Source organism: Takifugu rubripes, chromosome 3, assembly GCF_901000725.2.
Source record: "Takifugu rubripes chromosome 3, fTakRub1.2, whole genome shotgun sequence".
NCBI classification, from domain to species: Eukaryota; Metazoa; Chordata; class Actinopteri; order Tetraodontiformes; family Tetraodontidae; genus Takifugu; species Takifugu rubripes.
The window spans coordinates 12,792,289-12,809,477 of record NC_042287.1 but is presented as its reverse complement, the minus strand read 5'-3'; the positions used below and the strand labels follow the sequence as shown (position 1 = coordinate 12,809,477).

At 48.9% G+C, this 17,189-nt stretch overlaps 1 protein-coding gene across 8 annotated transcripts in view; it reads right to left on the bottom strand.

The window, feature by feature from the left end:
- The window catches only part of LOC101076482 (membrane-associated guanylate kinase, WW and PDZ domain-containing protein 1-like), a 50,343-nt gene that overhangs the window by 17,748 nt on the left and 15,406 nt on the right, over positions 1–17,189 (bottom strand). For 3 of the 8 annotated variants that reach the window (XM_029833448.1, XM_029833445.1, XM_029833442.1), the window contains exons 3-12: positions 7,338–7,457; positions 5,946–6,134; positions 4,893–5,160; positions 4,462–4,544; positions 3,965–4,030; positions 2,931–2,988; positions 2,722–2,834; positions 1,919–2,041; positions 1,633–1,818; positions 571–1,173 (exon numbers count right to left, since the gene is read on the bottom strand). In XM_029833448.1, the coding sequence (XP_029689308.1) occupies positions 571–1,173; positions 1,633–1,818; positions 1,919–2,041; positions 2,722–2,834; positions 2,931–2,988; positions 3,965–4,030; positions 4,462–4,544; positions 4,893–5,160; positions 5,946–6,134; positions 7,338–7,457 (1,809 nt within the window). Of the gene's footprint in view, positions 1–570; positions 1,174–1,632; positions 1,819–1,918; positions 2,042–2,721; positions 2,835–2,930; positions 2,989–3,964; positions 4,031–4,461; positions 4,545–4,892; positions 5,161–5,945; positions 6,135–7,337; positions 7,458–13,482; positions 13,756–17,189 lie in introns of those variants that run through there. The other 5 variants (XM_029833447.1, XM_029833443.1, XM_029833444.1 and 2 more) reach the window with 5 other exon arrangements.

Sequence of the window (17,189 nt, the reverse complement as noted above, 5' to 3'; positions counted from 1 at the left end):
GACAACTTGTGTTATGACATTTTGGAGAGAAAAACATGTCTGCGGGTGATTTTGGGCAGCAACAGAGGTCTGTTGTCTGTCAACAGGTGAAAGGTCGGTCAAACCAATGTTGACGTTTAATGGGGATCAGGGAGCCGCCTCAAAGTCCACGTGATAGACGCGTAGAGTTACAGTCAGCGATGCAGTCATGGCACACACACACACCCACGCACACACATACACAGAGTCCCTGAACTGGTGTCCACTTCTTCCCTCTCTTCTCTTTACCCAGCCTCCCACTCCTTCCCACACTCATCTGCTCGTCCAACGGCGGGCTAACCTAGCTCACCGTCTCTTTGCCTCCTCTCGTTTTATCCCATCCACCCCGAGCGGCCTCAAACCGCCGCCCACTCCCTACCTCGCTTTCCTCATTACATCACTCTTTCCACACCAAACATTCAAGCACCCGTGCGAGGGGCATCAGCGCATACTTTCATCATTTCAGATGAAAAAAATTCCACCTTCTTCCGTTGGTGAACAGGTAAAATCATCCTTGTTATCAAATATTGGTTCTGGATCAGTGTTGCGTACCTCTTTGCACAAGCATGGTGACTTCACTGCCTCGGGGACATTTGCTCAGCAGATCCACCACCTGGTTGTGGCTCATGTTCTGGACATTTCTCTTGTTGACTTCCATCAGAATGTCCCCCTCCTTCAGGCCGCGGCAGCGTGGGTAGTCCACTATCTGCTTGACCCTCTGTCCTCCTCCCGTCAGGCTGTCGGCGATAGTGAAGCCGAACCCTTTGTCGCCTTTCTCCATGTGGATGGTGATCAGCTCGGGTTGGGTGGCTATAGACGAGGCCAGGGTAACCACGTCACTGGAGTAGCCACTGGACACCACGTCGGCCGAGGGGCTGTGCGGCCGCGGCTCCCTCAGGCCATTAATGGGTCCAGTCTGGTTGGAAGGCGAGTCAAACGTTTCCTGTCCGTTGACAATGATAGGCTCTTTGTCCAAGATCGCCACTGAGGTCACCAGGCTGGTGTTGGGGTCGTCAGGGTCAAAGGGCAGTGGGTAGCCACGGCATAAGGCCAGGTCCACCATGGAACCGATGGGTATGGATTGGAAGATCTTCACCACCTGGGCGTGGGTGTAGCCCAGCACAATGGTGTCGTTCACGCTGACGATCACGTCACCTGAAGGGAAATCAGAGCATTCAAACGGACCGCTGTCTATCATTGGAGAGAGGAAATCTAAGGCCTTAGTGTTGTTCAGCAGAGTCGGCCACAAGTAGTGATTTGTGAAAAAACACACAAAAATGTAGTAGAGATGTTGTTTCTATTGATCTACAGACTTCAAATTGAAGAGGTGAACGAAGGTTAACATATTTTACCAACACAATAACTGGCCCCCGTCTCCTAAACTGCTGCTGCCCTCATTCACACGTAGCAAATTTGAATTGTTAAATTCTTGTGGCCCTAGTGGAATAAAGCCTTGATTTATTTTTTTTTTAATGTCTTTCCTTTTAAATCTTGAAGCTGAATCATTGCGGCCTTTACAAATCTAAGTTATTCCTCAGGGTCGTAGATTTGTTTGGGAAAGATTTTTCTTGAATGAAAACACTGCCCCCTGTTGACTGTCACTATGTACTGCACCTGTCTCCATCTTGCCGTCCACGGCTGCGGGTCCATCCAGAACCAGACTTTTTATCTGGAGAAACTCGTCGGGCTCGTCACCTCCGACCACCGTGAAGCCGAAGCCCCGGTGACTCTTCTTCAGCTTCGTGTTGATGAAGGTTCCTTTGAGCTCGGCTGGGTTTCTGGTGAAGAAAGGCTTCCCTCCTGCACCAGAGGAGAATCTCTCTCAATGCAACTCCAGCAATTTCCTTCATTTATTGGTGCTTCACAAATTGGACAAATAAAAGAATACAAAGGCGTTTACGTTTGGCTCCTGCAGGGATGGGAGGTAGAGTTGGTGGGACCTGAGGGTCCCTGTAGGTCTCCAGGAGGTTTGGAGCGTAGTTGGCTAATGGAGCTGCTGCAGAGGAATGCTCTTCTATCCACTCTGCTCAGACACAGTCACACACAGGCATCAATGGACAAGCACTCGGCGCAGTCGTGTATTAGCATGTTACACATGCACAAACACGGACCGACAAATGGGCCAAAGTCAACTGAGCCGAATGTAAGAAGAGATTCAGGAAACACGCAAACGTGACTGGGATCATTGTGATGGTATAAAAAATGAGAAAAATACTAATTTCAGTCGTTGAGTAACTTTTTGCAATAACCTTTGGTCTTTTATTTTCTATTATGTTTATATATTTAACATTACAACAGGCTACACTTTTTAGTTAAGTCTCAGCTCCAAATCTTGGTGCCTTGATCTGTATTTTCTAAAGATAATATATGCTAAATCAACTATTTATGCTCTCTATGCCAAATATGGACAAAATCACCAAATAAATTTCACCTCATTATAGCGCTAATCAATGATACAAATGGGATCAGAAAATCAGAAAAAAGCTACACTCAACACCTGAACATCACAAACTTTTAGGCTTATGGCCCCAACACAACACGAGTTTGAGCCAGCTGCTCAGTTCTATCTCAGCGCGACATTTTCTTATCGCCATCATTGAAGTCAAACGGGCCCAAAGCTCGGATGAAAACGAGACAAATTAAGAGGACGTCACACACATAAAGAAAGAAAGAAATGGTGCCGCGTCACGGCAGGAAACGAACCTCGAATATACCGCTCACCTTCTGGAGGCTGCGGCTGCGGCTGCTGTTCCAGGATTTTCCTACGCCGCGCCTCCACCACTGGATTCTCGTACTGGGTTTTCCTATTGATATGACTGTGTCAGAGAGAAAAAAAACGTTTTGCTCACGTAAAAATTGTCCATTAAAGTCCTTTTCTGTCAGCTGACATGCAGAGGCGCGGATTAACTTACTCTACGTAGTATACCCCGTACACCGGGTCCTCTATCCTCTCCCATCCTGGAGGCAACTCTGAGTACAGAAAAGACCAGAATTACGCTCTGAATAATAACAGAATTTAAAGTTGTGGAGCTCATTTACACTTGGGTGTTGCAAGAGCAACGATAATAATGATGAAAGAGCAAAAGCCTTTTAGAGAACTGAGCCACAGAAACAGGATATGACAGGTGGTTCGCAGTCATTGAAAATCACTGCGGATACGGGCGCTAGAGTCAGTCAATGAAATGTAATATTATCGCCACAGTTGCGCGCAATCACCGTGCAGGAGAGCAAGCTGCAGTCTACAGGCGCATCCCCGTCTCCCCCCACTGTATCATCCCCACTGCATCAGGTTTCGGGGCTGTTACCTCCTTAAATTACCGCCAGCTACTCCGAAGCACAGCAGAAACTCCGAAGACGCTTCCAGAATCGATACTCACAGACCGCCTGTGCAGTTGATATCAATAAAGTTTGAAAGACGACAAAGCTATTGCGTCTTATTTTGACTGGCTTCCTGCTACCCGAACCGGCCCGTCAGGCGTTCGATACGGCACCTGAGGTGGTGCAGCCTTCAAGAACAGACAGCACGGTTAAAGAGGGGAGTGAAATCGCAGGGATCCAGTTACAGCCTGGATTCCTGGAAGCAGAAATACGGCAAAAATATAGAATTCCAGTATCGCCGTGGCAAAACAGACTGCTGTTGTTTGTAAAGAAATGCGTAACTCTCTCCTGGCTTCCGTGCACGCAGTTTGTTGACAATAGTGACACTTTTGGTCTATAAATTATGGACAGTTTAAACAAACAAACAGAGACTTGTGCACGTTCACCGAGCCCCGGTAAAATACACAGACTGAACCCTCGGAGGCAAATAAACATGTTGAATTCATCTTCCCCTCCTGAAATATGAATCATTGTTTGTTTTTGCTCGCAGCCTGTTTTTCCATGTCGGTGAAACGGCAGATTACAGCCGCCGACTGTGGACGAGAGCGGGCAGGTTGCAAATGCTCACCTAGATCGGCCTCCAGCTCCTCCGTGGGCATCCCTTCTTCTACGAGTTGGAAGCAAGATGGAAAGTCAAAACACAGAAATGAAATGAGGCAGAGAAACGGGCGGGCAGGGCAGAGATGGAGGGATAGAGGAGAAAGAAAGAAGGGAGAGAGAGAGGGAGAAGGGGAGAGGCAAAAAGGGAAACACCTTAGTTCCAAAACTGACATTTGACAGAAAAACAGCAAAAAAAGATGACCCCCAGTGCCACCTTATGTTTCACCACTTGATGGTGCAATTTAACTGTCTAAGCAGCGTTTATGAGGCATCGCGCATTAAAAGATTTAAATTATTCACACTCTCATCCACATTTGTGGCTTTTACACACAGTAACTAAACAAAACATGAAAAATTCTACATATATTCTCTTAGACTACATTCACCACTTGAACTACAGCACACAGGCCACTGCTACGGCCAGAAAAACTGGTCTGCATTGTCAATTTGTGTGTAGCAGCCTACCATCATCCTCACACTCCTCGAGGGCCCTGGAAGCTTTGTCTCTTAACCGAGGGTCCAACCACGACGTGGTCTTTGTGTTGTGGCTGCCAGGAAACAAATAAGACAAGAGAACAGTTCAGCAGAGAGGCCGTAACAAAAAACCCCAAATAAAAGAGCAGCGGGGGTGAGCGCGCCAACACGGGTGCGAGAGTAAAGCGCCCTCAGAACGTTCACAGAGGATGGCGGACGCCACAATAACAAGTGACACAGGAGACGCAACCGTGAAGAGCGCGGCCCTTCCCTCTATTGTTGGACGACGCTGTCGCTTGATGGCGGCAGAGACGAGCATACAGAGGTGGGGGGGGGGTCAGGTGGTCCGAGGCAGACCTGTTTCGGAGGTTGGGACGGACTCGCCGTGCTGTTAGCGGCAGCACGAGGCTCCTCATACGTACTCTATGAAGTAAAGCTCTCCGCTCTCCGTGTAGGCCATCTCCCAGTTCTCAGGCAGAGGTCCCAGTGGGTCTTCCGGGGAGACCTGCGGTTCTGCGAAGGTCTGCTGTCCGCTGTCTGAGGTGGAGATGGCCGCATTGTTCAGACCACAGGATGGAGCATTTTCACGAGCGGGGTACGGCCGGAGGATGCCGCCGCGGCTCTCGTCCTGGTCATTGGGGTTACCTGTACACAGCAAAGGTGAGGGGAAGAGGCTACGCACTAAGGTTCCTGGGTAACACGACGAGCACAATGGGGACATGGAGACACCAACAAAAAACAGAAACACAGTTTATGATGAATGCATGCGGGCTAAACAGAGAATAGCAAACACACACAAACCTGGCTAGTCCAGAACACAAGTGACTCAAATTCAGCTGCACACCAGTCCCACTTCTTTCCCTTCCCCCATGTGAACTTTAGTTCCCGCCCATTTGTAGTGTACTCAAAGAGCCCCAGGAATATGCTAATCTTTTTAAACTCTTTGTTAACCCCCCTCACCCACTTTTACCTCTCAACCCTTTTTCCCTCAAAGCTGGCCATCCTCCCCCCGCCCCCCCTCGCTCCCCAGTCCAGGTCCAAAATGCACTACTTCCGTGGGGCTTTGTGGGCCTGATCAAATGTTAATTCAGTGCTCTGGCAGCTTGGCAGCCACACAGAGAGAGCATAGATCCACAGCAGCAAGTGAATTTCAGGAGAAACCGGCTACAAAAAAAGGTTTGATCTCGAAAAGAGCGCCGGATAAAGGTGGAGCATTCAAAATCTGGGATGTTGGCTCAGGTGTCATAGCTTCAACTCAGAGTTGCTAACACACGACAGTTAAAACAAACCATACAAAGAGATGGGGTTTCCCCCTCCTGACAGGCAGGGGGCAGCATTGGAGGATAAGAACTCATCATCACAAAAGCATGATGTAACTGGCAGAAACCCAGCATCGGAGCAAAGAGCAGAAGGCTGGAAAACACACACACACGGACAGGGAAAACAGCGCACGCTGCAAAACCGACAGCACAAACCTGTGAAAGTGTTGTTCATTTCCGTGGCCTGGTCGTCATCGTCGTCGTCAGCAGGCACTACTCGGACGCTTTGCATGTCATTGTAGGACTTGGTGCGCTTCGGCGTGGACTGCTGGGAATTAGCATCGTTGAGGATTACTGTTCCAATGACGGGCTGCTTCGGCGGCTTGGGGGTCCCATAATAGTTGCCTAGGCAACAAGGACGACATTAGCATGCTTGAGAAGGGGACATGACTGAGCAGGGAGATGGAGGGAAACGAGACCCAGTGGAAAAGTGGGATAAAAAAACAGGCGGTAGATCTATCAAATTTAATCTGATGTTGAGTGGAGACGTGGATAATGATGTTAGCACAGGTGTTTTTGGGGCAGTGGTAAATAAAAAAGTGTTTTTATTGTAAAGAAAAAGACAAAGCAACTGCTTTGTATCTTAGGACGGTTGTATTCATATATCAGTTAGCATATGCTAGCATGTAGCTTTGAAATATCTCACCGTGGAGGCACCCTTCACGCAATGATTCATAGTTCAGAAGGGGAAGATGAATTTAACACAGGCATTCTTTTACACACCTAACTGTAATTATGCTCAGCTGCTGTATGTGATTATTTATTGTTCACATTTTTTACCAAAATCCAAACCTGGAAAAAAAAATACAGATATTCTAAGCTTTACTAAAGGCAACGATTAAAATTTGGAAATAAGAAAAAGCCTTTAACTCTGCCAAGTGCTCAAAACGATGTTCTAGGATGCAATGTGACCCAATGTGACTTCTAAAATAAACCTAACTAAAAAGATTAAAATGTCAGATTTGCTATTCAAGGTTCCTCCAGTTCTTGAACGCAGCACAAAAAATTCAAACCATTAAATCTAATAGGGACAAAAGGCAGTGAAAACAGCATGTCTGTAACTATGACGACCTCCTATTCAACAAAACTCATTCATAAATCAAAACAGACTTAACAGGAGAACCCATTAATTCCATCTCCAGGCAGTAAGATCAACCCTGCTCCTACATATTCAAAACTGCTACATCCAAAGGGGTTTTTATGGATAAATAATCAATAATCTCGCCGCTCATGCGGACAGGTAGTTGACGTTGCCTGCATGCGGGGGGAATGTGCCAAAAGAGCGGATCCGGTGCCAAGCAGCTTAATTCTGTAACCTTCTCTCACTCGGGGCCAACGCACGCAAACACACAACGGACAAAAAGCACATCCGCACACATCCACACACAGGTTTGTGTCGGGATGGCACTTGCACAACACCGTCCTAATCAGAGTAAGAGGGGCAGATGTGGACTGACCTGACGTCGCTCAATCTAATCGCCCTCAGGATAAATGTCAGCGGCTAAACGGGCCGGCGGAGGAGGACCACACCTGTTCCAGCATCCTCACCTTCATATGTTCCTATTTCCAGCAGCGTGCCGCTCTCCTCCAGGCGCAGGAAGTCTTCTACGGACAGGAAGTTGTAGTCCACGCCTGGGATCTCTCCGTCTCGAGGGGGGCGGGTGGTACCTGGACGCAGAGGAGGCAACGTTCAGTTGGGTGGTGTGTTCTGGTGAGGGTGCAGGAGAGAGCCCGAGCCCAGCCGGGAGTTAATGATGAGTTAATGGTTTGTGTTTTCACTTTAGAGGGGGGAGGGGGGGGGGGGCACAGACAATAGGGAGCGCTGCCATTGTTCCTTTGTTTTTTAGCTCCGTAACAGGAGGGAACAGATGGGCCACAGAAGACGTCTGTGGTCGGAGGTCAGCACGGATCTTCTAAACACTGCAGGAGAAAATTACTAAAGCTAAAACCTGATAACATGTGGACCCGTATCACCGAGAATGGTAGGACAGGGTTGTTAAACAGACCTGCAATTTCCGTTTTTAAAGCCCGACGTTGTTAAAATGAGCGCCGGCGTGCAGCAGCTCAGATGGAAGCGAGGTAGTTTGGGTTTGAGGGGGTTCTGCTGGAGCGGAGGGGGGGGGGGTTCAAACCGTTGTTCTGATTCATTCCCAACAGCAGAGGCCTCAGATGCCGTGAATAATTGTGTTTCCCACCGTTAGAGCCGTCATCGTCACGTCTTACGTCAGCCGATATCGGTCGTTATTTTATTAAACGCCTGAGTTTCTGGGTTACGTAACTCCATCTTTGTTTGTTCCCTGTAACTTCTTACATAATTTAAACGCAACATTTTTGGAACAGTAGGCCACGGCGTGACGTGGTTGATGACGCCGCCGCCGCCACAGATTTCCTCAGATCTAATTCAGCACCGAGATGAGCGGGCCTCGCCCCCCCCCCCGGCTCACAGAACCTAAACTCTCACCGAGGAAGAAGCTCGTCAGCAGCACTTCTTTAAACAACTGTCACATTAGTTGGGATGTTCCTGCACTTACGTTTAAAATTATTGGCTCTAGTCAATAATAAGTTTGAGCAGCATCGTTGCCATGGCAATTTCCATCTATAGTGTGAATAATACGTATATAGAAATAGACATGTTAGCAACTGTATTCATTTTATATTGGAATGTGTTTTTTTTTTCTTTATTTCCAAATGAAATTTTCCTCCACTGTATCCACAAAATCTGGATACGGAATTATGTCGTCTCTGAATATTCTGGAAAGAATTCTCCAACAATTCTGAGTATATTTGTGTGAAAACTGTGACGTTCTCCTCACAAGGTTTAAACCATCTTCACTGTAACGGGGACAGGCAGCAACACCAGCTGGACCAGACGAAAAGAACGCCGAACTTTCAAATTTTACTTGTGCTGCCGCTAAAAAGCCGGCATATTTCCGAACTCTTGCACCAGATTGCATTTGTTTACACTCTCCTGACTCTTTCCATCCCTCACTTCACGCAGTAGCATCAGACCTTCTTACCTCAGGCTAAGAAAAAACATAAAAACTTTATAATGTCAACATTTTGAATTCCACCATCAGAATAAATTACTCCTTTATTTAAAGCACCGCAGGGAGAAGATCTGTCAATAATCTACACATAAACCCACTAAAAACTTACAGTATAAGCAACTATGTTATATAATAACACCTATTACCCTTCAAATCTAAATTAAATTAGATCATTAGGTTTTTTTGTCTACTGACAGAATAAATAAATGAGTATCTACAATCAACCATAGCATTTAGCTTAAAATGCTATTGCACTGTTAGCACACTGACTGTAAATCAGAAATGAAGATGTTCTATGTTGATTAGTAAACACCTGCAATGTTGCAGCAAATAAAGAAAAACAAGCCCTGAAGCTTGTACAGACATTTCACTTCATAAGACTGCTCAAGACCTTTTCTCCACCATGTTCTCAACCATCTTCACACTATAATCATCACTATTTATAACTACAGACCGCAACACCAAAATGACACTGAATCCAAAAGGATTTATTAGCTAAAACACCGAGCAAACCATCGTCTTCAAAAAGATTGGCCTGTTTGTAGAATTTTGTAGAAGTTGAAAACCTTGTGCTAAATCTAGGATTAGCATGATTGTGCTAACTCGTCTAAGGTCAGAACCACACTAGAAAAACATGTGAAATACTGTTTTGATTCATTTCTTTCATGCTAGCACGCTAACATTTCATAACAGGCATGAAACACATTTATTTACTGTAATATATATTTTTTTTAAAAACCAAGATAACCAAAATAAACCACCGCTTGCCTTTAAGCGCACAACACTGTAGTGTATGCTGACATACAGTGGGATGAAAATGTTATTGTACGTAATCATTTCACTGTTTATACAGTCGTTTAATCTCCGGCTGTTGTAAGCTGTTGCAGGCAATGATGGAAGCCTGTCAGTTGGACCGGCGCCACGTTCAGGCTCTGGCAGGGAACATAAAAAAAATCTGTAGCATTATTCTTGCAGCTCCTGTTTTCACTTTTATGTAATAAAGGGAATCTGGACTAATTCCCAGCCAGCGCAATCTTAATTTCCTCTTTTTCTAAATCCTCTGTCCGATCTCTCCTTGTATCACTGGATGGATGTTTCCAGGTAAAAACACACAATAATCTATCACCAGAGGTGGTTGTGCTAGCTTGTTAGCGGATCTAAACTTCCACACTACGAATAGAGGAGAGCAACCTCCCTAAACACATACTCAGAGTTTTCAAACTGGAAACTATAAATAGCAGGTTGTGGAAGCTCACTTCTGTCCTCACTGGCAGTTCCTGAAAGGCCACAGTGCCGCGACACAGCGTCCCTGAAGCTGCTCGTCTGCAGCAACCCACATACGAACCGATCCATTTCCTCCTGACATCAAACGACACTTTTTGCCATCGTCTAATACATTTTATCAAATAACATTCACGAGCGGGTGCACCAGGGTCTGGGACAGGCAACAGTTGGCCAGAGCCCCGGCCCAGTTGTTGAGATGGGCTCGACAACGTGGATTCATGTGAGTGCCTGTGGCAGGTGTGAGAACACAGAGGTCAGTCAGTCGATCCAGATGCTCAAGGAACTACAAAATCCTCAAGATGGGGAGAAAGGGAATTATGAGACTCAGTGAAGACCCAGATACTGTCTACCAACAGACATGATGCTAATTTTGGAGGAATTATACTTCATTTTTCCTGTGGTTTAAAATATGGTAACAGTCATTGCCCCGACATTAGCCGATGATGGAAGCTACGCTAGGCACTTGATTAATTGAATCGTCATCAGAACAGGCGGGAAGCACCCTTCGAGTCCCCTAATCGCTTCAAACTTGCACAGAATCGACTGAAAAAAACATTTACAGGCCATTTTTTAGCTTCAGAGAAAAGCAGATTCTTCGGCCATCTGGCTTCTGAATCTTTTACAAAGCACAGGGCTCCACTATCACACCCTCTCGGGCCCACAATAATCATTAGCAACAGCGCGTTAGCACGGCCTTGTTAGCAATGAGATGTGTAGGTGACGGTTTTAAACTACAGTCCGAAAATTTGGCCCATTGTTCAGCGACCACCTGACATCCAGATTGCGAAATATAAAAAGAATCCCGATTTCCTTAAAGTCCGACTCTGCGCCTGGAGACTCACGCCGTCCCTCCCTGACCTCTCTGGTTCAGATCGGTTCGCCGTGACATCCTGTGACCCCACCTGCTCAGACCATCATCCATTGTCACGACCTTCTGCTGCACGGGCGACAGAGACGGCGAAAAAGGACCCAACCCTCCGCACACACGCACACGCTCCCTCACAGGTGGAGCAAACGTCCGGTAGCCCTGTCGCGTGTCAGCAGAGGGGGACTCCAGCGACATCCGATACCCTCCGTCGCCTTCCTGCTGTTGATGGTCTGAGGAGCTTCCCTTCATTGTCTGACACCCCCCCACACACACACACACACGTGCACACAACATCTGCTGTTTTAACCCTTCCTGGGTGTTTGAGCACAGCAAGATGGTGGAACTGTGCCTGGAAGCAGCTGTTTGAATCCAGTTTTACTAAAGTAACATAGTACCCCCCCCCCCCCCCCCCCCCCCCGGGTACTATGTTACTTCAAACAAAAACACTCAACGCCATAGCAACAGCATAATTTGTGTTTCCAGGATAAACATGGCCTGATCTTGAGGGTGAAGTGTGTGTTATGAAAACAGTCTGGGAGGTGGTGTGAAGGGAAGCTGCGTGCAGACAGGGCAGGGCAGGGCTGGGGGGGGGGGGGGGGGGGGGCAACACCAACAGTCGCGCGGGGAGTTAGCGGCGAACTCTCCTGGGCCTCTAAGCCAATTACTGGAGCAGCATTGATTGAGGCAGCACTTTAAGGCCTCGTCCACACAAGTAGTCCCTTAATACACTGGTCAGAAGATCAGAACATCTCAACCGCAGAAAAGGCGGGGGGGGGGGGGCAAATCTCATTTACGATGCTAATGGGAGGATAATATTATCAACACCAGTTGAATTTATTTGGATTTCACAACGTCTGCCTCCATCTTACTTCCTGAATGCACCGTTGCTGAGATGGAGGACGACCGGAGCCGTGTCCTCGGTCCCGGTTGGCCGGTGGACAAGGTGAGCGCCGCGCGCTGAGCACTGTGGCTGCGTTCAGTCAGCACTTCCAAGCCCCCCATTAAAGGGACTGTCGGTCCGTAATGATTTATGAAGGGGAGCGGAGAGAGCAAATCGATGTAGCGACGGCCCTCAGATTAATGATTAAGCAAATAGCAGGCCTGATCCAGATCCTCCCGGGGTCTGTCGAGGTGGTGCTAAGAGCACGACTCACTGTCGTAAGTTCAATTACCCGGGGCGGAGAATTCTGCACCGAGCCGCGGTGTCCACTCCCGTTTGACTAAAGCCGGGCCTTGCGGTTTCACGGCACCAGAGTGTTAATTTCGTCCTGTTTTTCCTAATGTCGATTAAACCCTCAAATGCTCTTTTCACTTCCTATCATTCGAGTTTTCGCCATTGAAATCCCTAAAATGCCCTTGAACGCAACAAAAACCCAAGCCAACCATCCATCATGTCCACAACGAATGTTCACAACCTATCGACGCCAGCAGAGCCAAGGCGCCATGACGACAGGAATCCCAGAACTGAAGTCCCCCAAGTGACGACCGAGTGAGGCGGAACGGTTTGCTGATAACAGCAGACAGTCACCGACAAACAGGAGGCTGACTCGGCTAAATGCCCCTCGACCAGATCAGGCGGTTCGGTTCCCGCTCTGCCCCTCACCCGCAGGATGAGCTTTGCCTCCCCTCTCAAGGGCTGACTTCTGTTTTCAACTTTTCTGTCAGTCATCGCCACTTCCATCGCTACCCCAAAATCCCGTCTCGCCGCTGGCGAACACGCTAATGAGGCACCGACATTGCAAAGGGGTCAAACTTGGGTTCGCCTCAAATCAGTGCTAACCGTTGGCTCCTCGATGGAGAGCAGAGTCAACGCTCTGTCTTCCGAAAGGGTCCGGAAAACACAACAGTAGAAACTTCCTAGTGCTTCCTCAGCTTGAATGGAGGGATGATACTCGTAAAAGGAAGGACTGAAGAGACGGAGAGACGGGCTCTGACACACAATACCGCCGCTGCCCAATACAACAGGCCATTCTTTCAGCTCGCGCCACAACACTCCTCGCAGCTGAGTCCCAGCCGCTATTCTCCTGCTGTTCACCCCGCTCCCTCCCCGTCTCTCCCCTTTTTAACATGGGGGGGGGGGGGGGGGTTGAAAATGAATAGTGGGCAGGCACGCGGGATCCCAGGCGTCATTAGCTGGAAGCCTGGAAAAATTGCACAAAAGATGGAAGAGTGGTCTCCTGGCAGAGAAGCAGAGGGTGGTGGTGAGAAGGAGGTGAGAAAATAAAGAGAAGGTAGTGATGGTGGTGGTGGTGGTGGTGGTGGGGGGGGGGCAAACGTGCACACACGCGCATCCACCATGATCACAGACACACAACACATCGCAGCCAATCCGCGCTACACACAAATCTGCGAGAGCACAGTCTGAAATATGCACCTGCCTCCGTATCTTGTGCCTCTGCGTGTTTCTGTTTATTCCCCCACCCACGCCTCTTCCAATCTGATCCCGGAAGCCGCAGCGTTGTTCCCCGGGAGGAGCTGGATGTAACAGAATTACCTCCGCGTCGCCACGGCGCTCCTACCGCGGATCCCCCCACGTTATTCCACGGGAATATTCAAGCGGATAGATCCGAGCGGGCTGAATTCTGCTCTCCCTCCTCCTGATGGAACCGTCCATGGATCATCCAGTTGTCTGGCGGCGAGTGCTAGCTTCCAGCTTGTGAGCTCATTCAGGCGGGCAGCTCGTGGGCAGCTGCCGTTTTTCTTCAAAGCTCCACGAGCAGAGCAAATTAGAGGTCCAGCCCAGCTTAGAGGCTAAGCCATTGTGAGCTATTCACACTCCAGTTCCTGTCTGAGACCAATGGCTGAAGCCCCCTGCATACTCCCACCCACTACCTCCCTCCCTCCCCTCTCGCTCTCGCCTCCTTCCCTCTTCTTCTCCTGATATCGTAGCCATAAATATAGACTCCTGACGTTACCTCACACATGCTACCTGCTGATAAACAGTTTCAGGCGGGTGCCATGACAGAGAACATTTCGCCAGGGTTGAACGTTGGGTTAAGTGTACCTGATGTTGCTGCCTGCAAGACTCGACAAATGGAGACCAAGGCTCACATTTGTTTACTACACCTGGACTGATTTGGTCGAAGGAGCCTGGACACAATTAGGACCAGTGGGGGATTAAGAGTCCATTGGTAGTCCAGGGATGAGCTTTACCTGACTGCACAGGTCTGTACCAGCATGGACATGGACCGATGCCCAGGCAAGCTGACTGTAAACCTGCAGGAGCTGCCCTGCGGGAAGAGCTGCGGCTCATTGTCCTGGGATCATTTAGGTTCCTAATTGATCACTGAATGGACTGAGTCAGAATTTATCATAAGCCAATGTTGACTTTATATTGTTACAATACAGACTTCAAAATAAGAGTCACATTTGCAATCAGAGAACAGCTGAGTTTGAATAACATGAAGCTAAATTTCAGATTTTATCATCACAAACATTATAATCTTTAGATCATCTTAATGCAGTTGGTTATTCAGTCAACGTGAAGTGTGTCTTCCTGCAACAGGCCCTCTCTGATCAATCTGGCCACCGAGCAGTGTGTAAAACGCTCAGGGGAAATATTATGGGAGCTAGCTAGCCGCCGCGGCGCGTCCACCACATGCAAAACATCACATGACACTCACACACAGAGGAGCCTGGTGAGATACACAACCATAACAACAAAACCTTTGTGCAGCTTGAACAATTCATTTCAATGACCTAAAAAAATGACACAGGCGTCATCATGATGAAAACTGACGGATAGACAGAGTATCTGTTGAGCTCCCAGCTATTTTAATCAACAAGTCGCGGTTCAGCGTAACGCCTCGCCGTTTAGCTTGAGAGATACGTGGAGAACGTCTGCACTCGTGGAACGTGATAGTGGCTCCTCATTCGGGGGCTGATTGCGTCGAGCTGATCCCTTCGACAGGCTCGGCGCCTCCGGGAACAACTGTGATTGCTTGAGCCCCAACAGCAAAACTGCTGCGTCGAGAACCTGCCTTCTCATTACGGTAGTAACAGAATCGAGGTGCAGTTTGTTCTGCAGGGTGCACGCAAGAGGTTGTGTCATTGAACCGATTTCTTTGGCCAAAATGTTCTGGGCACAGAGCCTGAATAACGGAAACATCATCAGGAAACGTTCACAGTAATCAAGAGCTCCTCTATTATATATATTTTCTCTTTTAATAGTGACAAATTATGCATGTTTGCGCACGCTAAATATGGCAACGAGTACCCTACAACACCAAAGCATGAATTAAACATCAAGCCATCTCTCTCCCAACACATATTCCATGTAAACACACATGCGCCCGCACGCACACACACACGAATGCACGTATGCAGAGCCTGCACCTGTCTTCATACATCATTGCTATGCAAAAACACATATTTGCCCAGCTTCCTCCATGAGCTTGGACGCCAAGCCGGAGTGGTTTGCATTTATTGTGGCAGATATTTGGGACCCGGGGATGGAAAAATAAATGCATGAACCGTGCGGTTGTGCTGGGGCCCACTCATCCGTTACGAGAATGAATGGCCGTCATTAGCATGAGGCTCCCCGGCAGCACCCTGCAATGCAGCGACACACACAATGGCGAGTGCCACGCTTCCCCCTGCCGTTCCCCCCTAAAGAAGCCCTTTTGTTGCAGCGGCATCTGGACCTGACCTCCATGCATTTGAGCCCGATGACACCCCCCCCCCCCTCCAATTTCACCTCCTCTGCCTTAAAATCCTGACTCTACTGAGCCCCCCACCACCGCCGCTGCCGCCGCCACTGCCGCCAACAACCTTCCACTTCTCTCCTTTCGATCTGTTCATCCCACCCTCTCCGAGCTGAGGCGCGCAGCCATCTCTTGAAAAGGCTCTGTGTACTATTGGGCCTTACAGAAAGCCTGCAGGGTGAATCAGAAAACCAAAGAGGAAAAAGCACCAGGGCTACTGGCCATCTGTCCCCCTGGGTTGCCTGCTCTGACTGTGATGCCCCCTTCTCCCCCCCCAACTAATTCCCACCCATACCCCCACCTTCCCTGATTCCCCTAGCCTATATACACAGCACCCCCCCCCCACACACACACACACACACACACTGCATGCATACATACATCACAGGCATCAGATGGCGGATGGCGACCCAAGAACGAGAGGAGAATAAGGAGCTGCCACTTGCCTGGATGCAGATCGAGGCCGGAGCCAGCAAATCAAGCCGTAATCCCTTTCTTTGTGTGAGCGGCAAACAGAGAAATTTGTCTCCGAGATCAGCAGTGGAGTGGAAAACAAGGAAGCGAGGGAGTGAAGGACAGCAGGAAGGGGAGGGAGAGAGAGAGAGAGAGAGAGAGATGAGGCGATGGAGGGTGAGAGCAGCAGAGGTAGGGAGACAGTGGCAGCAGCTCCAATGTGACAGAGAGGAAGGCAGCAGCCTCCGCCGATCCACAGGGACGCCGGAGGATTTAACGTGAAGAGGAGAGGGCGAAGGAGAAGAGAGCAGGGAGAAGGGCAGAGGGAAGGAGGGAGGGATCAGGTGGGGGGAGGGAGCACTGGTCGGTGCCGTGGCTCCAATGCTGGGATAACGGCGAGATAACCCTCATCCCACAGCAGCAGCTGTAGACGTGAGAGGGAACCGAATCCCACGAGAGAGCGACTCCTCTGTCCATCGTGACATTAGCTGCACATGATAACAATGGCCATCTGTAGCACACGGCCACGGGGCGGGGGGGCTCCCTATGACACACACACTGGGTCAGTAGTGGAGGGGAGGGAAAGGCACCTGTTCGAGTCAAGCACGGGGGGGGAAGAAGGAGCAACACATGTGCAAAGGAGAGGGGGAGGAGTCGCGAGAGGGTCCGAGACAAAGGAAACAGAGGCCGAGAAGTGTGGCTCCTATTTGACTGCCTTTGTCATTCCACCTCGTCATGCCCGCCGAGTATTTGCATGTGTGTGAAAATGAGCCGGGAGACAATAAACAGGAGGCGGCGGCAATAGTAGGTCACCAGGAATGGAGAGAAGGAAGGGAGAGGAAGATGGGAATCGCTGCTGAGGCCATTTCTTTTCCCAGTCCACAGTGGCCTCATGAACTCTCATATAAAGACGCATTATCTGAAGGATCACAATAGAAACGACTGCCGGAAACACTAATGTCACACTGTAGTCTGGCAGCGCCTGTGTTTACTCCTCATAAGTGTAATTCGTCACTATGTGAAGGAGAGTTGGCGCGCCGTCGCC